This window comes from Panulirus ornatus, chromosome 66, assembly GCF_036320965.1.
Source record: "Panulirus ornatus isolate Po-2019 chromosome 66, ASM3632096v1, whole genome shotgun sequence".
In the NCBI taxonomy this organism is placed as follows: Eukaryota; Metazoa; Arthropoda; class Malacostraca; order Decapoda; family Palinuridae; genus Panulirus; species Panulirus ornatus.
Window position 1 is genome coordinate 11,419,250 of NC_092289.1, and position 22,963 is coordinate 11,442,212.

Genomic DNA, 22,963 nt, shown 5'->3' on the forward strand with positions numbered 1-22,963 from the left:
TCTGTCAGCGGATGGAACCATGGAAGCGGAAGTGGATCATAGGGTGGGGGAGGGGGCGAAAATTTTGGGAGCCTTGAAAAATGTGTGGAAGTCGAGAACATTATCTCGGAAAGCAAAAATGGGTATGTTTGAAGGAATAGTGGTTCCAACAATGTTGTATGGTTGCGAGGCGTGGGCTATGGATAGAGTTGTGCGCAGGAGGATGGATGTGCTGGAAATGAGATGTTTGAGGACAATGTGTGGTGTGAGGTGGTTTGATCGAGTAAGTAACGTAAGGGTAAGAGAGATGTGTGGAAATAAAAAGAGCGTGGTTGAGAGAGCAGAAGAGGGTGTTTTGAAATGGTTTGGGCACATGGAGAGAATGAGTGAGGAAAGATTGACCAAGAGGATATATGTGTCGGAGGTGGAGGGAACGAGGAGAAGAGGGAGACCAAATTGGAGGTGGAAAGATGGAGTGAAAAAGATTTTGTGTGATCGGGGCCTGAACATGCAGGAGGGTGAAAGGAGGGCAAGGAATAGAGTGAATTGGAGCGATGTGGTATACCGGGGTTGACGTGCTGTCAGTGGAGTGAATCAAGGCATGTGAAGCGTCTGGGGTAAACCATGGAAAGCTGTGTAGGTATATATATTTGCGTGTGTGGACGTGTGTATGTACATGTGTATGGGGGGGGTTGGGCCATTTCTTTCGTCTGTTTCCTTGCGCTACCTCGCAAACGGGGGAGACAGCGACAAAGTATAAAAAAAAAAAAAAAAAAAAAAAAAAAAAAAAAAATATATATATATATATATATATATATATATATATATATATATATATATATATATATATATATATATATATATATATATATATAGAAGTTTCAGTTTTCTAAATTGTTTCTTACATTTCTCACATGTATATATATGTATGTGTGTGTGTGTGTATATGTGCGTATGTATGTGTATGTGTGTGTATGTGTATATGTATATATATATGTATATTATCCCTGGGGATAGGGGTGAAAGAATACTTCCCACGTATTCCTCGCGTGTCGCAGAAAGCGACTAGAGGGGACGGGAGCGGGGGGCCAGAAATCCTCCCCTCCTTGTATTAACTTTCTAAAATGGGAAAGAGAAGAAAGAGTCACACGGGGAGTGCTCATCCTCATCGAAGGCTCAGAGTGGGGTGCCTAAATGTGTGTGGATGTAACCAAGATGTGAAAAAAGGAGAGATAGGTAGTATGTTTGAGTAAAGAAACTTGGATGTTTTGGCTCTGAGTGAAACGAAGCTCAAGGGTAAAGGGGAAGAGTGGTTTGGGAATGTCTGGGGAGTAAAGTCAGGGGTTAGTGAGAGGACAAGAGCAAGGGAAGGAGTAGCAATACTCCTGAAACAGGAGTTGTGGGAGTATGTGATAGAGTGTAAGAAAGTAAATTCTCGATTAATATGGGTAAAATTGAAAGTTGATGGAGAGAGGTGGGTGATTATTGGTGCTTATGCACCTGGGCATGAGAAGAAAGATCAAGAGATGCTAGTGTTTTGGGAGCAGCTGAATGAGTGTGTTAGTGGTTTTGATGCACGAGACCGGGTCATAGTGATGGGTGATTTGAATGCAAAGGTGAATAATGTGGCAGTTCAGGGAATAATTGGTATACATGGGGTGTTCAGTGTTGTAAATGGAAATGGTGAAGAGCTTGTAGATTTATGTGCTGAAAAAGGACTGATGATTGGGAATACCTGGTTTAAAAAGCGAGATATACATAAGTATACTTATGTAAGTAGGAGAGATGGCCAGAGAGCGTTATTGGATTACGTGTTAATTGACAGGCGTGCGAAAGAGAGACTTTTGGATGTTAATGTGCTGAGAGGTGCAACTGGAGGGATGTCTGATCATTATCTTGTGGAGGCTAAGGTGAAGATTTGTATGGGTTTTCAGAAAAGAAGAGTGAATGTTGGGGTGAAGAGTGTGGTGAGAGTAAGTGAGCTTCAGAAGGAGACCTGTGTGAGGATGTACCAGGAGAGACTGAGTACAGAATGGAAAAAGGTGAGAACAATGGAAGTAAGGGGAGTGTGGGAGGAATGGGATGTATTTAGGGAATCAGTGATGGATTGCGCAAAAGATGCTTGTGGCATGAGAAGCGTGGGAGGTGGGTTGATTAGAAAGGGTAGTGAGTGGTGGGATGAAGAAGTAAGAGTATTAGTGAAAGAGAAGAGAGAGGCATTTGGACGATTTTTGCAGGGAAAAAATGCAATTGAGTGGGAAATGTATAAAAGAAAGAGACAGGAGGTCAAGAGAAAGGTGCAAGAGGTGAAAAAAAGGGCAAATGGGAGTTGGGGTGAGAGAGTATCATTAAATTTTAGGGAGAATAAAAAGATGTTCTGGAAGGAGGTAAATAAAGTGCGTAAGACGAGGGAGCAAATGGGAACTTCAGTGAAGGGCGCAAATGGGGAGGTGATAACAAGTAGTGGTGATGTGAAAAGGAGATGGAGTGAGTATTTTGAAGGTTTGTTGAATGTGTTTGATGATAGAGTGGCAGATATAGGGTGTTTTGGTCGAGGTGGTGTGCAAAGTGAGAGGGTTAGGGAAACTGATTTGGTAAACAGAGAAGAGGTAGTGAAAGCTTTGCGGAAGATGAAAGCCGGCAAGGCAGCAGGTTTGGATGGTATTGCAGTGGAATTTATTAAAAAAGGGGGTGACTGTATTGTTGACTGGTTGGTAAGGTTATTTAATGTATGTATGACTCATGGTGAGGTGCCTGAGGATTGGCGGAATGCGTGCATAGTGCCATTGTACAAAGGCAAAGGGGATAAGAGTGAGTGCTCAAATTACAGAGGTATAAGTTTGTTGAGTATTCCTGGTAAATTATATGGGAGGGTATTGATTGAGAGGGTGAAGGCATGTACAGAGCATCAGATTGGGGAAGAGCAGTGTGGTTTCAGAAGTGGTAGAGGATGTGTGGATCAGGTGTTTGCTTTGAAGAATGTATGTGAGAAATACTTAGAAAAGCAAATGGATTTGTATGTAGCATTTATGGATCTGGAGAAGGCATATGATAGAGTTGATAGAGATGCTCTGTGGAAGGTATTAAGAATATATGGTGTGGGAGGAAAGTTGTTAGAAGCAGTGAAAAGTTTTTATCGAGGATGTAAGGCGTGTGTACGTGTAGGAAGAGAGGAAAGTGATTGGTTCTCAGTGAATGTAGGTTTGCGGCAGGGGTGTGTGATGTCTCCATGGTTGTTTAATTTGTTTATGGATGGGGTTGTTAGGGAGGTAAATGCAAGAGTTTTGGAAAGAGGGGCAAGTATGAAGTCTGTTGGGGATGAGAGAGCTTGGGAAGTGAGTCAGTTGTTGTTCGCTGATGATACAGCGCTGGTGGCTGATTCATGTGAGAAACTGCAGAAGCTGGTGACTGAGTTTGGTAAAGTGTGTGAAAGAAGAAAGTTAAGAGTAAATGTGAATAAGAGCAAGGTTATTAGGTACAGTAGGGTTGAGGGTCAAGTCAATTGGGAGGTGAGTTTGAATGGAGAGAAACTGGAGGAAGTGAAGTGTTTTAGATATCTGGGAGTGGATCTGGCAGCGGATGGAACCATGGAAGCGGAAGTGGATCATAGGGTGGGGGAGGGGGCGAAAATTCTGGGGGCCTTGAGGAATGTGTGGAAGTCGAGAACATTATCTCGGAAAGCAAAAATGGGTATGTTTGAAGGAATAGTGGTTCCAACAATGTTGTATGGTTGCGAGGCGTGGGCTATGGATAAAGTTGTGCTCAGGAGAATGGATGTGCTGGAAATGAGATGTTTGAGGATAATGTGTGGTGTGAGGTGTTTTGATCGAGTGAGTAACGTAAGGGTAAGAGAGATGTGTGGAAATAAAAAGAGCGTGGTTGAGAGAGCAGAAGAGGGTGTTTTGAAGTGGTTTGGGCACATGGAGAGGATAAGTGAGGAAAGATTGACCAAGAGGATATATGTGTCGGAGGTGGAGGGAGCAAGGAGAAGAGGGAGACCAAATTGGAGGTGGAAAGATGGAGTGAAAAAGATTTTATGTGATCGGGGCCTGAACATGCAGGAGGGTGAAAGGAGGGCAAGGAATAGAGTGAATTGGAGCGATGTGGTATACCGGGGTTAAGGTGCTGTCAGTGGATTGAAGCAAGGCATGTGAGGCGTCTGGGGTAAACCATGGAAAGCTGTGTATCTATGTATATTTGCGTGTGTGGACGTATGTATGTGTATGGGGGGGGGGGGGCCATTTCTTTCGTCTGTTTCCTTGCGCTACCTCGCAAACGCGGGAGACAGCGACAAAGTATAAGAAATAAATAAATATATATATATATATATATATATATATATATATATATATATATATATATATATATATATATATATATATATATATATATATATACATATATATATATATATATATATATATATATATATATATATATATATATATATACATATATATATATATATATATATATATATATATATATATATATATATATATATATATATAAATATATATACATATATATCCCTGGGGATAGGGGAGAAAGAATATTTCCCACGTATTCCCTGCGTGTCGTAGAAGGCGACTAAAAGGGAAGGGAGCGGGGGGCTGGAAATCCTCCCCTCTCTTTTTTAATTTTCGAAAAGAAGGAACAGAGCAGGGGGCCAAGTGAGGATATTCCCTAAAAGGCTCAGTCCTCTCTTCTTAACGCTACCTCGCTGACGCGGGAAATGGCAAGTAGTATAACATATATATATATATATATATATATATATATATATATATATATATATTATATATATATATATATATATATATATATATATATATATATATATATATATATAATTTGTTTTTTTTATACTTTGTCGCTGTCTCCCGCGTTTGCGAGGTAGCGCAAGGAAACAGACGAAAGAAATGGCCCAAATCCCCCCCCCCCATACACATGTATATACATACGTCCACACACGCAAATATACATACCTACACAGCTTTCCATGGTTTACCCCAGACGCTTCAAATGCCTTGATTCAATCCACTGACAACACGTCAACCCCGGTATACCACATCGCTCCAATTCACTCTATTCCTTGCCCTCCTTTCACCCTCCTGCATGTTCAGGCCCCGATCACATAAAATCTTTTTCACTCCATCTTTCCACCTCCAATTTGGTCTCCCTCTTCTCCTTGCTCCCTCCACCTCCGACACATATATCCTCTTGGTCAATCTTTCCTCACTTATCCTCTCCATGTGCCCAAACCACTTCAAAACACCCTCTTCTGCTCTCTCAACCATGCTCTTTTTATTTCCACACATCTCTCTTACCCTTACGTTACTCACTCGATCAAAACACCTCACACCACACATTGTCCTCAAACATCTCATTTCCAGCACATCTATCCTCCTGCGCACAACTCTATCCATAGCCCACGCCTCGCAACCATACAACATTGTTGGAACCACTATTCCTTCAAACATACCCATTTTTGCTTTCCGAGATAATGTTCTCGACTTCCACACATTCCTCAAGGCCCCCAGAATTTTCGCTCCCTCCCCCACCCTATGATCCACTTCCGCTTCCATGGTTCCATCCGCTGCCAGATCCACTCCCAGATATCAAAAACACTTCACTTCCTCCAGTTTTTCTCCATTCAAACTCACCTCCCAATTGACTTGACCCTCAACCCTACTGTACCTAATAACCTTGCTCTTATTCACATTTACTCTTAACTTTCTTCTTCCACACACTTTACCAAACTCAGTCACCAGCTTCTGCAGTTTCTCACATGAATCAGCCACCAGCGCTGTATCATCAGCGAACAACAACTGAATCACTTCACAAGCTCTCTCATCCCCAACAGACTTCATACTTGCCACTCTTTCCAAAACTCTTGCATTTACCTCCCTAACAACCCCATCCATAAACAAATTAAACAACCATGGAGACATCACACACCCCTGCCGCAAACCTATTTTCACTGAGAAACAATCACTTTCCTCTCTTCCTACACGTACACATGCCTTACATCCTCGATAAAAACTTTTCACTTCTTCTAACAACTTTCCTCCCACACCATATATTCTTAATACCTTCCACAGAGCATCTCTATCAACTCTATCATATGCCTTCTCCAGATCCATAAATGCTACATACAAATCCATTTGCTTTTCTAAGTATTTCTCACATACATTCTTCAAAGCAAACACCTGATCCACACATCCTCTACCACTTCTGAAACCACACTGCTCTTCCCCAATCTGATGCTCTGTACATGCCTTCACCCTCTCAATCAATACCCTCCCATATAATTTACCAGGAATACTCAACAAACTTATACCTCTGTAATTTGAGCACTCACTCTTATCCCCTTTGCCTTTGTACAATGGCACTATGCACGCATATATATATATATATATATATATATATATATATATATATATATATATATATATATATATATATTATCCCTGGGGATAGGGGAGAAAGAATACCTTCCACGTATTCCCTGCGTGTCGTAGAAGGCGACTAAAAGGGGAAGGAGCGGGTGGCTGGAAATCCTCCCCTCTCGTTTTTTTCAATTTTCCAAAAGAAGGAACAGAGAAGGGGGCCAGGTGAGGATATTCTCTCAAAGGCCCAGTCCTCTGTTCTTAACGCTACCTCGCTATCGCGGGAAATGGCGAATAGTACGAAAGAAAGAATATATATATATATATATATATATATATATATATATATATATATATATATATATATATATATATATATATATATATATATATATGTATAAATTTTTTTTTTTTTGCTTTGTCGCTGTCTCCCGCGTTTGCGAGGTAGCGCAAGAAAACAGACAAAAGAAATGCCCCCCCCATAAACATGTATATACATACGTCCACACACGCAAATATACATACATACACAGCTTTCCATGGTTTACCCCAGACGCTTCACATGCCCTGATTCAATCCACTGACAGCACGTCAACCCCGGTATACCACATCGATCCAATTCACTCTATTCCTTGCCCTCCTTTCACCCTCCTGCATGTTCAGGCCCCGATCACACAAAATCTTTTTCACTCCATCTTTCCACCTCCAATTTGGTCTCCCACTTCTCCTCGTTCCCTCCACCTCCGACACATATATCCTCTTGGTCAATCTTTCCTCACTCATTCTCTCCATGTGTTCAAACCTCTCTCAACCACGCTCTTTTTATTTCCACACATCTCTCTTACCCTAACGTTCCTTACTCGATCAAACCACCTCACACCACACATTGTCCTCAAACATCTCATTTCCAGCACATCCATCCTCCTGCGCACAACTCTAACCATAGCCCACGCCTCGCAACCATACAACATTGTTGGAACCACTATTCCTTCAAACATACCCATTTTTGCTTTCCGAGATAATGTTCTCGACTTCCACACATTCTTCAAGGCTCCCAGGATTTTCGCCCACTTCCCCACCCTATGATCCACTTCCGCTTCCATGGTTCCATCCGTTGCCAGATCCACTCCCAGATATCTAAAACACTTTACTTCCTCCAGTTTTTCTCCATTCAAACTCACCTCCCACTTGACTTGACCCTTAACCCTACTGTACCTAATAACCTTGCTCTTATTCACATTTACTCTTAACTTTCTTCTTTCACACACTTTACCAAACTCAGTCACCAGCTTCTGCAATTTCTCACATGAATCAGCCACCAGCGCTGTATCATCAGCGAACAACAATTGACTCACTTCCCAAGCTCTCTCATCCCCAACAGACTTCATACTTGCCCCTCTTTCCAAAACTCTTGCATTCACCTCCCTAAGAACCCCATCCATAAACAAATTAAACAACCATGGAGACATGACACACCCCTGCCGCAAACCTACATTCACTGAGAACCAATCACTTTCCTCTCTTCCTACACGTACACATGCCTTACATCCTCGATAAAAACTTTTCACTTGCCTCCCACACCATATATTCTTCATACCTTCCACAGAGCATCTCTATCAACTCTATCATATGCCTTCTCCAGATCCATAAATGCTACATACAAATCCATTTGCTTTTCTAAGTATTTCTCACATACATTCTTCAAAGCAAACACCTGATCCACACATCCTCTACCACTTCTGAAACCACACTGCTCTTCCCCAATCTGATGCTCTGTACATGCCTTCACCCTCTCAATCAATACCCTCCCATATAATTTACCAGGAATACTCAACAAACTTATACCTCTGTATATATATATATATATATATATATATATATATATATATATATATATATATATATATATATATATATATATATATATATATATATATATATATATATATGTATATATATATATATATATATATATATATATACATATATATATATATATATATATATATATATATATATATATATATATATATATATATATATATATATATATATATATGTATATATGTATATATATATATATACATATATATATATATATATATATATATATATATATATATATATATATATATATATATATATATATATATATTTTTTTTTTTTTTTCTTTTTTTTTATACTTTGTCGCTGTCTCCCGCGTTTGCGAGGTAGCGCAAGGAAACAGACGAAAGAAATGGCCCAACCCCCCCCCCATACACATGCACATACACACGTCCACACACACAAATATACATACCTACACAGCTTTCCATGGTTTACCCCAGACGCTTCACATGCCTTGATTCAATCCACTGACAGCACGTCAACCCCTGTATACCACATCGCTCCAATTTACTCTATTCCTTGCCCTCCTTTCACCCTCCTGCATGTTCAGGCCCCGATCACACAAAATCTTTTTCACTCCATCTTTCCACCTCCAATTTGGTCTCCCTCTTCTCCTCGTTCCCTCCACCTCCGACACATATATCCTCTTGGTCAATCTTTCCTCACTCATTCTCTCCATGTGCCCAAACCATTTCAAAACACCCTCTTCTGCTCTCTCAACCACGCTCTTTTTATTTCCACACATCTCTCTTACCCTTACGTTACTTACTCGATCAAACCACCTCACACCACACATTGTCCTCAAACATCTCATTTCCAGCACATCCATCCTCCTGCGCACAACTCTATCCATAGCCCACGCCTCGCAACCATACAACATTGTTGGAACCACTATTCCTTCAAACATACCCATTTTTGCTTTCCGAGATAATGTTCTCGACTTCCACACATTTTTCAAGGCTCCCAAAATTTTCGCCCCCTCCCCCCCCCTATGATCCACTTCCGCTTCCATGGTTCCATCCGCTGACAGATCCACTCCCAGATATCTAAAACACTTCACTTCCTCCAGTTTTTCTCCATTCAAACTCACCTCCCAATTGACTTGACCCTCAACCCTACTGTATATATATATATATATATATATATATATATATATATACTGTATATATATATATATATATATATATTTTTTTTTTTTTTTTATACTTTGTCGCTGTCTCCCGCGTTTGCGAGGTAGCGCAAGGAAACAGACGAAAGAAATGGCCCAACCCCCCCCCGATACACATGTACATACACACGTCCACACACGCAAATATACATACCTACACAGCTTTCCATGGTTTACCCCAGACGCTTCACATGCCTTGATTCAATCCACTGACAGCACGTCAACCCCGGTATACCACATCGCTCCAATTCACTCTATTCCTTGCCCTCCTTTCACCCTCCGGCATGTTCAGGCCCCGATCACACAAAATCTTTTTCACTCCATCTTTCCACCTCCAATTGGTCTCCCTCTTCTCCTTGCTCCCTACACCTCCGACACATATATCCTCTTGGTCAATCTTTCCTCACTCATTCTCTCCATGTGCCCAAACCATTTCAAAACACCCTCTTCTGCTCTCTCAACCATGCTCTTTTTATTTCCACACATCTCTCTTACCCTTACGTTACTTACTCGATCAAACCACCTCACACCACACATTGTCCTCAAACATCTCATTTCCAGCACATCCATCCTCCTGCGCACAACTCTATCCATAGCCCACGCCTCGCAACCATACAACATTGTTGGAACCACTATTCCTTCAAACATACCCATTTTTGCTTTCCGAGATAATGTTCTCGACTTCCACACATTTTTCAAGGCTCCCAAAATTTTCGCCCCCTCCCCCACCCTATGATCCACTTCCGCTTCCATGGTTCCATCCGCTGCCAGATCCACTCCCAGATATCTAAAACACTTCACTTCCTCCAGTTTTTCTCCATTCAAACTCACCTCCCAATTGACTTGACCCTCAACCCTACTGTACCTAATAACCTTGCTCTTATTCACATTTACTCTTAACTTTCTTCTTCCACACACTTTACCAAACTCAGTCACCAGCTTCTGCAGTTTCTCACATGAATCAGCCACCAGCGCTGTATCATCAGCGAACAACAACTGACTCACTTCCCAAGCTCTCTCATCCCCAACAGACTTCATACTTGCCCCTCTTTCCAGGACTCTTGCATTTACCTCCCTAACAACCCCATCCATAAACAAATTAAACAACCATGGAGACATCACACACCCCTGCCGCAAACCTACATTCACTGAGAACAAATCACTTTCCTCTCTTCCTACACGTACACATGCCTTACATCCTCGATAAAAACTTTTCACTGCTTCTAACAACTTGCCTCCCACACCATATATTCTTAATACCTTCCACAGAGCATCTCTATCAACTCTATCATATGCCTTCTCCAGATCCATAAATGCTACATACAAATCCATTTGCTTTTCTAAGTATTTCTCACATACATTCTTCAAAGCAAACACCTGATCCACACATCCTCTACCACTTCTGAAACCGCACTGCTCTTCCCCAATCTGATGCTCTGTACATGCCTTCACCCTCTCAATCAATACCCTCCCATATAATTTACCAGGAATACTCAACAAACTTATACCTCTGTAATTTGAGCACTCACTCTTATCCCCTTTGCCTTTGTACAATGGCACTATGCACGCATTCCGCCAATCCTCAGGCACCTCACCATGAGTCATACATACATTAAATAACCTTACCAACCAGTCAACAATACAGTCACCCCCTTTTTTAATAAATTCCACTGCAATACCATCCAAACCTGCTGCCTTGCCGGCTTTCATCTTTCGCAAAGCTTTTACTACCTCTTCTCTGTTTACCAAATCATTTTCCCTAACCCTCTCACTTTGCACACCACCTCGACCAAAACACCCTATATCTGCCACTCTGTCATCAGACACATTCAACAAACCTTCAAAATACTCATTCCATCTCCTTCTCACATCACCACTACTTGTTATCACCTCCCCATTTACGCCCTTCATATATATATATATATATATATATATATATCTTAAGAGAAAAGTGTTTTGGGAGCAGCTGAGTAAGTATGTTAGCAGCTTTGATGCACGAGACTGGGTTATAGTGATGGGTGAGTTGAATGCAAAGGTGAGTAATGTGGCAGTTAAGGATATAATTGGCGTACATGGGGTGTTCAGTGATGTGGAAATGATGAAGAGCTTGTAGATTTGTGTGCTGAAAAAGGACTGGTAATTGGGAATACCTGGTTTATAAACACAGATATACATAAGTATACGTAAGTAAGTAGGAGAGCTGGCCAGAGAGCATAATTGGATTTCGTGTTCATTGATAGACGCGTGAAAGAGAGACTTTTGGATGCTGATGTGCTGAGAGAGGCAATTGCAGGGATGTCTGATCACTAATATTGTGGAGGCGTAGGAGAAGAGTCGTAGAGGTTTTCAGAAAAGAAGAGAGAATGTAATAGTGAAGAGAGTGGTGAGAGTAAGTGAGCTTGGAAAGGAGACCCGTGTGAGGAAGTACCAGGGAATGGAAAAAGGTGAGAGCAAATGACGCACGGGGAGTGAGGGAGGAATGGGATTTATTTAGGGAAGCAGTGATGGCTTGCGCAAAAGATGCTTGTGGCATGACAAAAGTGGGAGGTGCGCAGATTAGAAAGGGTAGTGAGTGGTGGGATGAAGAAGTAAGATTATTAGAGAAAGAGAAGAGAGAGGCATTTTGCCGATTTTTGCAGGGAAAATAGTACAAATAACTGGGAGATGTATAAAAAAAAGAGGCAGGAGGTCAAGAGAAAGGTTCAAGAGGTGAAAAAAAGGCAAATAAGAGTTGGGGTGAGAGAATATCGTTTAATTGTAGGGAGAATAAAAAGATGTATTGGAAGGAGGTAAATAAAGTGCGAAGGACAAGGGAGCAAATGGGAACTTCATTGAAGAGGGCTAATGGGGAGGTGATAACAAGTAATGGTCAAGTGAGAAGATAGAGTGAGTATTTTAAAGGTTTGTTGAATGTGTTTGATGTTAGAGTGGCAGATATAGGGTGTTTTGGTCGAGGTGGCGTGCGAAGAAAGAGGGTCAGGGAGAATGGTTTGGTAAACGGAGAAGAGGTAGTGAACGCTTTCCGGAAGATGAAAGGCAGCAAGGCAGCGAGTTTGGATGGTATTGCAGTGGAATTTATTAAAATAGGGGGTGACTCTGTTGTTGACTGGTTGGTAAGAATATTCAATGTATGTATGCTTCACGGTGAGGTGCCTGAGGATTGGCAGAATGCATGCTCAGTGACATCGTATAAAGGGGATAAGGGTGAGTGTTCAAATTACAGAGGTAGATGTTTGTTGAGTATTCTTGGGAAATCATATGGGAGGGTATTGATTGAGAGGGTGAAGGCATGTACAGAGCATCAGATTGGGGAAGGGCAGTGTGGTTTCAGAAGTGGTAGAGGATGTATGAATCAGGTGTTTGCTTTGAAGAACGTATGTGAGAAATACTTAGAAAAAATGAGATTTGTATGTAGCATTTATAGATCTGGAGAACACATACGATAGAGTGAAATGTTTTTACGAGGATGTAAGGTATTTATTCCCTGCTTGTCGTAGAAGGCGACTAAAAGGGGAGGGAGCGGGTGGCTGGAAATCCTCCCCTCTCGTTTTTTTCAATTTTCCAAAAGAAGGAACAGAGAAGGGGGCCAGGTGAGGATATTCCCTCAAAGGCCCAGTCCTCTGTTCTTAACGCTACCTCGCTATCGCGGGAAATGGCGAATAGTACGAAAGAAAGAAGAAAGTAAGGTATGTGTACGAGTAGGAAGAGAGGAAAGTGATTGGTTCCCATTCAATGTTGGTGTGCGGCAGGGGTGCTTGATGTCTCCATGGTTGTTTAATTTGCTTATGGATTGGGTTGTTAGAGAGGTGAATGCACGGGTTTTGGAGAGAGGGGCAAGTATGCAGTCTGTTGTGGATAAGAGGGCTTAGGAAGCGAGTCAGTTCTTGCTCGCTGATGATACAGCGCTGGTGGCTGACTAGGGTGAGAAACTGCAGAAGTTGGTGACCGAGTTTGGTAAAGTGTGTGAAAGAAGAAAGCTAAGAGTGAGTGTGAATAAAAGCAAGGTTATTAGGTTCAGTAGCGTTGAGGGACAAGTCAATTGGGAGGTAAGTGAAGTGTTTTAGATATCTGGGAGTGGATTTAGCAGCGGATGGAACCATGGAAGCGGAAGTGAGTCACAGGGTGAGGGGGTAAAGGTTCTGGGAGCGTTGAAGAAATTGTGGAAGGCGAGAAAGTATGTTTGAAGGAATTGTGGTTCCAACAATGTTATATGGTTGCGAGGGATGGGCTATAGATAGGGTTGTGCGGAGGAGGGTGGATGTGTTGGAAATGAGATGTCTGAGGATAATATGTGGTGTGAGGTGGTTTGATCGAGTAAGTGATGAAAGGGTAAGAAAGATGTGTGGTAATAAAAAGAGTGTGGTTGAGAGAGCAGGAGAGAGTGTATTGAAATGGTTTGGTCACATGGAGAGAATGAGGAAGATATATGTGTCAGAAGAGGAGTGAACGAGGAGAAGTGGGAGACCAAATTGGAGGTGGAAAAATAGTGAAAAAGATATTGAGCGATCGGGACCTGAACATACAGGAGGATGAAAGGCGTGCAAGGAATAGAGTGAATTCAAACGATGTGGTATACTGGAGTCTATATGCTGTCAATGGATTGAACCAGGGCATGTGAAGCGTCTGGGGTAAACCATGGAAAGTTTTGTGGGGCCTGAATGTGGAAAGGAAGCTGTGGTTTCGGTGCATTACACATGACAGCTAGATACTGAGTGTGAATGAATGTGGCCTTTGTTGTCTTTTCCTAGCGCTACCTCGCACGCGTGTGGGGGGAGGGGAGGGGGGTGCCATTTCATGTATGGTGGGGTGGCGACGAGAATGGATGAAGGCAGCAAGTATTAATATGTACATGTGTATATATGTATATGTCTGTGTATGTATATGTACGTATACGTTGAAATGTATAGGTATGTATATGTGCGTGTGTGGGCGTTTATGTATATACATGTGAATGTAGGTGGGTAGGGCCATTCTTTTGTGTGTTTCCTTGCGCTACCTCGCTAACGCGGGAGACTGCGACAAAGTATAATGAATGAATAAAGAAATACATATAAAGGGACTTACATATCAACAAACTACAGGATACATTTTAGCTATGTGAGGGAAATACTTTAGAGTAAGAGACGCAGCGGATAACGTGAAGTTATAAACATAAAATCCTCACAATCTCAAGAACCATTCTTGACAAAAGTGTGCATCTACGTCAGTGCTCATAAGGTCAGTGTCCACCTGGGAAAATCTGTGCTTATTTTCTTTGCAAATTCGTGACACCAGACGTTTTGTTATTCCACGAGACAATCATCTTTCTTGTTAGATCTGAGTTCGTGTCAGTTTGACTGTATGGATCTCGAGAACGATGGAATGAATCCTGAGCACGACTGTAAGACCTACTTGGACACGCCGGTCCGACTTATGGGTACGATGGGATGACCCTTGAGGAAGAGGGTATCATCAAATGACGATGAAAAGTGGTCTCGACCTGATCATCAAAGAGTCATATCAAATGTCAGGTGATCGTACCTATGGGCTGTCCCTTCGTGTTCAGTAGTGTTAGAAAAATACATCTAAAGCTACTGTGAAATTCTGATACATTTTTGGGAGCATTGTCTAGGGTACGGAGACAACAAAATTTGTCATAATTCTCTGAGAAAACTCTAGAAGGAAGCATCTTGAAGTTCTTTAGAGGATAAAATAGTACAGAGACTCGACTGTCCAAACTCACAGTTCATGACTGCGGTGTGTGAGACAGTCTTTGGGGCAACAGACGACAGAGGCGTTAAAGCAGTTCCAGTTCTGTTTCCACAAGTTGATTTGCCAAGACCAGTAACTTTTTTTTTTCTTACGCATCTTACTATCGTTATTACGTCAGGTCAGTGTCTACTAACTAAAAGAACTTCTCTTTTCAAACAGTGTTCCCCCCATTAAGAAAATGTATTCCTTACACCGTCTCAGGGCGTGGATTCCATATTCCACATATGGGCGGAAAGAGAGAATATTTGACTCAGCGTTACTGGCCAAACGAGTGAAAAGAAATGGTGTCTAGTTCCGTGTGGTGGACATCTTACACTCGCATGCATAAGTTTGGAGACTTTTGATCCCTTTCTTGTATATTTGACACCACGCCCGTCTGAAAAAGACTGCATGGTGTGTGCATACTGTGCATGGCATTCCACGATGTAATAACATGCAGTAGATCCATCAAGATCATTTTGCGTCTGTACTTTCAATCATATGAGTGGCTGTGTGTTTGTAGGCATACGTATTCAGATCCTCGGTCAATCTGCATCTGTAAAACTACTTGGCAACAGTCCTATCTCATATACCAGCACCTGAAACGCTTATCGTCAGTGCGTTACACTCTTACAGTCATTTACTGAAACTATTATTCTATATTCGCTTTGATGTAATGTTTTAATTGAGACATACAGCTAAATGATATGAACATAGATATAAAAATCTGAATACTATAAACTTTCCAGTTCTTATTTCACTGCTCTCTTACTTTGTCTATACTGAGTTAATACATAGATTTAAGAATATAGTCACAACAGTTTGCACGGCGAAGTAATCTGCACCCCAGCAGTATATATTCAGCAGTTTAACATTCTAGTGTTGTAACGAAAAGGATTTGAAAGAGCTGGAGTCTCATTTTTCACGAAACTAAACACAATCCTAAAACAAACCCGGGATAACTAGGATAACTTGGTTCTTTACTATAAAAAGACACATTACTTTCAAAATAGAAAGGACATATCAGGCATATATGTCACAGTCTCACACACATGTACATGTAGACAAGTATCTCTGACTCACGTAAAGGAACGTGGCAAACAAATATCGTTATCACGGGTATATACCGATAGAAAAAGATAATAGTACTTTCTCTTTTGTACAGTGAACGACATGGTAGAAGCGCATCATGCCCTAGTCAAAGGCCATCTCTGGTGAAAGAATAAACTGAAAGAAAAAAGTAGAAATCAATCCGGGCTCCGCAAGAGACGAGGATATTGGAGTTCCACGGTTACGCTGCTCGAGGGAGAAAGTAGATATCACAAGGGTCATTCTTCCAGCAGCAGGTCTTCACACAGAAACTGTGGCAAGCAGCCGTCAGACGGATGCCTTGCATTCAAGCACCGTGGACGGGGGACACGCACAGAAGACAACTCATTAGAGCAGTAGCCAAAGTAATACCTGTAGAAGAGATAGGGAAGCGGAAACAAAGAGGGATGGCTGATGGGAGATGATACTTGGAGAAATGATGAGACAGAAGGCTTTTGATACCAATCTGGATGATAGAGAGGTGAAGGAAGAGCCACCCAAGTGAGCAGTTCCCCATATCAGGACGAATAAAATCCCGTTAGATAAGAGTCAGTTGCTCAAGAGAAAGATAATCATCTGTAGATTTTCGGAAGCAGACTATATGATATTGATTTTGAGATAAAGTACAGGATATGGTTATGCCCAGGATAACCATAAGGTTGAAATATGACGTCCTGAAATTGAACAGAGGCAAAAAAAAAAAAAGTTGTTCTTAGAAATTTTGGGAAAAATTACGTTATGCACTATTGAATAAAACCAGGTTATGGTTTCCCTATTCTGAGATGCTGTGGAGGTCTGAAATGGGAGAGGAAGTTAGCTCAGTACGAGAAAGAGAACTAGTACTAGGAGCAAAGGGGGAGGGAAAAGGAGTTGAAATAGGGTTAGATGTAGAAGAGAGAAAACCAATTATTGATAGAAGAGAGGAAAACCACTGTTGATAGAAGTGGAAAGGAAGTCACTCATTCAACTGTCAATTCAATGGAACGTCCAAGGAGGCATATATGATTTAGAAGAACACAGAGAAGCAGGAAAGCAAAGAATTCTGCAGCACCAGAGATCAAATGCTTTGGACATGTCAAGGGCAATGACAAAAGTTTCACTAAAATCTCTAACAGGAAAGGTGCTAAGATGATTCACACAGGACAGAAGATCACCAGTAGACCTAGCACTTCAAAAGCCGGATTGTTGGTCAGAGAGAAGAGAAGGGGGTTCTAAGTATGTGAGAAAATTATGGTTAAGGAGAGTTTCAAAGACGTGGGAGACAGCAGAATTGAGAGCTGTGGGGCGTTAGAAGGATGATTACAGCTGTCTCCTTTCATAGGGATGAGTTCCACTGAGGAGTGCCTCCAAAAGGAAGGAAAAGTTTTGGTTTTCAGACAGAGGCGAAATAGGCGAGAAAGGAACGGAGTTAACCTAGAGGCCCACTCCTTTAAGGAGGTATGCCATCTGGACCATACGCATTGTCCACCTGGAGGTGGGAGAGAACTAGGAAGACCCTGCTCGATAGGAAAAAAGATCACGTAAGTTGAGTGGGAGGAACTCTGGACGGTGGAATAGGAGCAGAATCATACATAATCAAATCATAATAAAGAAAGGTACCAAAAACAGCAGCTTTTGAATTGAAGGGTTGGCTATAAATTGACCAAAAGGGAAAAAAGGATGGACTACGGGAGTCCTATGGACATTTTTGATTGTGGAACAAAATACTTTATGGAAGAAAAGGTCAAATCAGCACATTTTACATGATTGTGTCCTCGACTTTATGCGACTTAGCGAAGAACAATTTTGCGGAGTAGCTTTCAGGGAAGAGAAGGGTTTCATGGCCCGGTAGGCTCTGTCTCTCATGCGACATGCGTCATAGTAGGATTGATCAAACCACGCTTTGTGAAGAAAGGGTGAGTAGAAGATGGGACGTAGGACTCCATCGTAGCCAAGATAGCTTCTGCTATGCGTTCAGCACAACAGTAGATATCCTGGCCAACAAAACATTACCTGCCTCAGGTAAAAGTCAGTAAAGAAGCAGTAAAATGTTAACCACTGTGCTCTCCTAAAGTGTTAAAGAAGGCATTTCGAGAGGGAGACAGAGGGGTAGCTGTGCCCTATCTAAAAAGACAGAAATATAGTGTTAGAGTTAGTGTAATCATAGAGACAGCGTTTTGAAATGAGAGGCTGAGTGTCTTGGATGATTTATCATGACGGTCGAGAACATGAGATGGGTGTTTGAATATCCGTGTTCTGCGTCTATAAGAAAGGTAAATGGAAAGACCTCGGCTCCGCCTGGATCATCCCGGATCGAATCTAAGCAATTCCTGTGGGGTACGTTGATGTTCCTTGCACTGAGGGCTTTAGTAAGTGGCTGTGAAAAAACACTGATTGTGGCAGGATGTCAGCGAGTCGAAGAGTTGTAGGTAGGGAGAGGAACTAAAGGGGGTTGAGGAGGACATACGAAACGTAACAGCAAAGGCATAGAAGCTAGAGAAAACGTGCGCCACAGGGGCATCAAATTTTGGAGACTCAAGATCCACGAGGTAACCAATGGAAATTCTTGTGTCACAGTGGGCGTAAATGCCATTCTTGGAATAGAAACGCTGGTAAAGATTAAGGTTAGAAATCTTATAGTATAGAAGAAAGACAGTCTTGGACAGTTGCGTGTCAGAGACGATCAGGGGAAGAGGCGGAGAAATGGCGTTCTTTTGAGGTATAAATTAGATTTAAGACGGCAAATATTACAGAAATGAATAGGATAAAGAGATGTGTCTGGACGAGTGGAATGGTTTCCAGGCGCGTGATATTGGTCAATAGGTCCTGGAAACTAGCCAACCATCCTTGATCGTTGGTGCCGTCATGATTTGGCACCGAAGAGTACAGAGAATGCTGCACTCTCGTTTTCTTTTCAAATAAAAAGAAAGGAAAAACTGGAAAGGGAAATGAAGGGTTGTACTTGATACGTGTTGTTAAGTGTTGTGTGAGGGGAAAAATATCCTAGGACAAGGTTGGGTACATGACAAATGGCACAGTGCTAGCTCATTCCATTGCCATCACGAACCTGTCCAATATCCTAGCAGTATTCCTTCCCTAAACGGTAGATGCCTGTCACCCACTACCATTATAGAGATACATACCAGACAAACATCACTGTCTCATATAGAGGTACGCTCTCTCTCTTTCTCTCATACTTTTTCGCCGTTTCCACCGTCAGTGTGGTAGCACCAGGAACAGAAAAAAGAAATATCTCATTCGTCCACATCCAGCCTCTAACTGTCATGCGCAATGCACCGTAACCACAGCTCCCCGTCCACAGCCAGGCCCCACAGACCTTTCTATTGTCTAGCTCAGCTGCATCGATCTTATCAGACAAAAATCAATATCTCATGTAACATAGATTCTTTTCTCAGATTAATATCACAATTTCATGTACAATAGAGATTATCCTTTCTCCATATCTTAGGAGCATGATAAGTTCCTTTATATGGATGTACGCTTGAACCAACTTTAAATCATGGAATAGTGTAAGCTCTATTTACTTGACAGAAAGTAAAGGAAATGAAATCAAAGACGACGTTAGAATGGCCTTATAGCTATGCTAAGAGCAACGTGAATACACATATAGGAATGTAAATATTACCTGGATCAGTAAGCACGGAAGGCATGCAGCCCAAAAGCGGCCATGATTTAGGTCCTGGAATTGCAGAGAATGGTCGTGGATGTGCATGGGTGGAGGTCGTCGTCTCGGCCATGGTTGAGGCTGGTGCTGTCAGAGACAAGACCACAGGATCATAACTCGATGTACCCCGCGTCCAGGGAAACAGCCTCCTCCCAGCGGTCAGACGTACGGAAGCTGCCATCTCAACACTTGCCTCACTTCTCTGCAATGTACGATAACGTACGTTTTCTACAAGCTGGTTAATGAGACCTCCACTCTCTAGACACAGAGACAGAGTTCATGTTACTATGTACATCAATATATCATAAACTCTCAACCTTTACTGGCTAATATATAGTTCCATCGAACTTTATTGGAAAAGATACTCCTATGTAGGATGTCTTGAGTTTGAATAGAAATAAATATAATAATTTACTCTCACACACACACACACACACACACACACACACACACACACACACACACACACACACACACACACACACACACACACACACACACACACACGCACAAACACACAGACACATACACACCAACTTCTACACTTTCTCACTCAAATCAGCCACCGGAGCTTTTTCATCGACGAACAACAGCTGACTCAATACCCAGGTCCTCTCATCCCAACACTGCATACTCGCCCTTCACTCCAAAATTCTTGCATTTACCTCCCTAACCACCACATCCATAAACAGATTAAACATTCATGGAGACATCACACACCCCTGCCGCAAATTGACCTTCATTGGGAACAAATCACTCCTCTCTTCCTACTCGTACACAAGCCTTACATCCTTGTTAAAAACTTTCCACTGCTTCTAGCAGCTTACCCCCCACACCATATACGCTTAAGACCTTCCACAAACATCTCTATCAACCCTATAATATGCCTTATCCAGATCCATAAATGCTACATACAAATCCATCTGTTTTCTAAGTATTTCTCACACACATACTTCAAAGCAAACACCTGATTCACACATCCTCTACCACTTCTGAAACCACACTGCTCTTCCCCAGTCCGATGCCCCGTAATGCCTCCACCCTCTCAAACAATACTCTCCCATGTAATTTCCCAGGAATACTCAACAAACTAATGCCTCTGTAGTTTAAACACTCACCTTTATCCCCTTTGCCTTTGTACAATGGCACTATGCATGCATTCCGCCAATCCTTAGAAACTTCACTATGATCCATACGTACATTGAATATCCTTACCAACCAATCAACAGCACAGTAACCCCCTTTCTTAATAAATTCTACTGCGATAGCATCCAAACCCGCCGCCTTGCACTATTTCATCTTCCGCAAAGCTTTCACTGCCTCTTCTCTCTTAACCAAACCATTCTTCCTGACCCCTCTAACTTCGCACACACACACCCCGACCAAAACACCCAATATCTGTCAATTTATCAGTAAACACATTCAACAAAACTTCAAAACACTCACTCCATCTCCTTTTCACTTTATCACTACCTGTTGTTACTTCCCCCTTGCCCCCTTCACTGATGTTCCCATTTGTTCTCTTGTCTTACGCACGTTAATGACCTCTTGCCTCTACCTCGCTGAAGCAGGGGGTTGCGATGCTGTTTCCTGTGGGACGAGGTAGCGACAGGAATGGATGAAGGCAAATAAGTACGAATATGTATTTTTTTTTTTTTTATTATACTTTGTCGCTGTCTCCCGCGTTTGCGAGGTAGCGCTAGGAAACAGACGAAAGAAATGGCCCAACCCACCCCCCCCCCCATACACATGTATATACATACGTCCACACACGCAAATATACATACCTACACAGCTTTCCACTGCTTACCCCAGACGCTTCACATGCCTTGATTCAATCCACTGACAGCACATCAACCCCGGTATACCACATCGCTCCAATTCACTCTATTCCTTGCCCTCCTTTCACCCTCCTGCATGTTCAGGCCCCGATCACACAAAATCTTTTTCACTCCATCTTTCCACCTCCAATTTGGTCTCCCTCTTCTCCTCGTTCCCTCCACCTCCGACACATATATCCTCTTGGTCAATCTTTCCTCACTCATTCTCTCCATGTGCCCAAACCACTTCAAAACACCCTCTTCTGCTCTCTCAACGACGCTCTTTTTATTTCCACACATCTCTCTTACCCTTACGTTACTCACTCGATCAAACCACCTCACACCACACATTGTCCTCAAACATCTCATTTCCAGCACATCCATCCTCCTGCGCACAACTCTCTCCATAGCCCACGCCTCGCAACCATACAACATTGTTGGAACCACCATTCCTTAAAACATACCCATTTTTGCTTTCCGAGATAATGTTCTCGACTTCCACACATTCTTCAAGGCTCCCAGGATTTTCGCCCCCTCCCCCATCCTATGATCCACTTCCGCTTCCATGGTTCCATCCGCTGCCAGATCCACTCCCAGATATCTAAAACACTTCACTTCCTCCAGTCTTTCTCCATTCAAACTCACCTCCCAATTGACTTGACCCTCAACCCTACTGTACCTAATAACCTTGCTCTTATTCACATTTACTCTTAACTTTCTTCTTCCACACACTTTACCAAACTCAGTCACCAGCTTCTGCAGTTTCTCACATGAATCAGCCACCAGCGCTGTATCATCAGCGAACAACAACTGACTCACTTCCCAAGCTCTCTCATCCCCAACAGACTTCATACTTGCCCCTCTTTCCAAAACTCTTGCATTTACCTCCCTAACAACCCCATCCATAAACAAATTAAACAACCATGGAGACATCACACACCCCTGCCGCAAACCTACATTCACTGAGAACCAATCACTTTCCTCTCTTCCTACACGTACACGTGCCTTACATCCTCGATAAAAACTTTTCACTGCTTCTAACAACTTTCCTCCCACACCATATATTCTTAATACCTTCCACAGAGCATCTCTATCAACTCTATCATATGCCTTCTCCAGATCCATAAATGCTACATACAAATCCATTTGCTTTTCTAAGTATTTCTCACAAACATTCTTCAAAGCAAACACCTGATCCACACATCCTCTACCACTTCTGAAACCACACTGCTCT

At 42.1% G+C, this 22,963-nt stretch overlaps 1 protein-coding gene across 1 annotated transcript in view; it reads right to left on the bottom strand.

Moving 5' to 3' along the window:
* Window positions 1–20,133, bottom strand: part of LOC139746762 (probable cytochrome P450 49a1) — a 94,087-nt gene extending 73,954 nt beyond the window's left edge. The window contains exon 1 of the mRNA XM_071658264.1: window positions 19,871–20,133. Coding sequence (XP_071514365.1) covers window positions 19,871–20,090 — 220 coding nt within the window. The 5' untranslated portion in view covers window positions 20,091–20,133. The remainder of the gene's footprint in view (window positions 1–19,870) is intronic.
* Window positions 20,134–22,963: the final 2,830 nt, after the last annotated feature.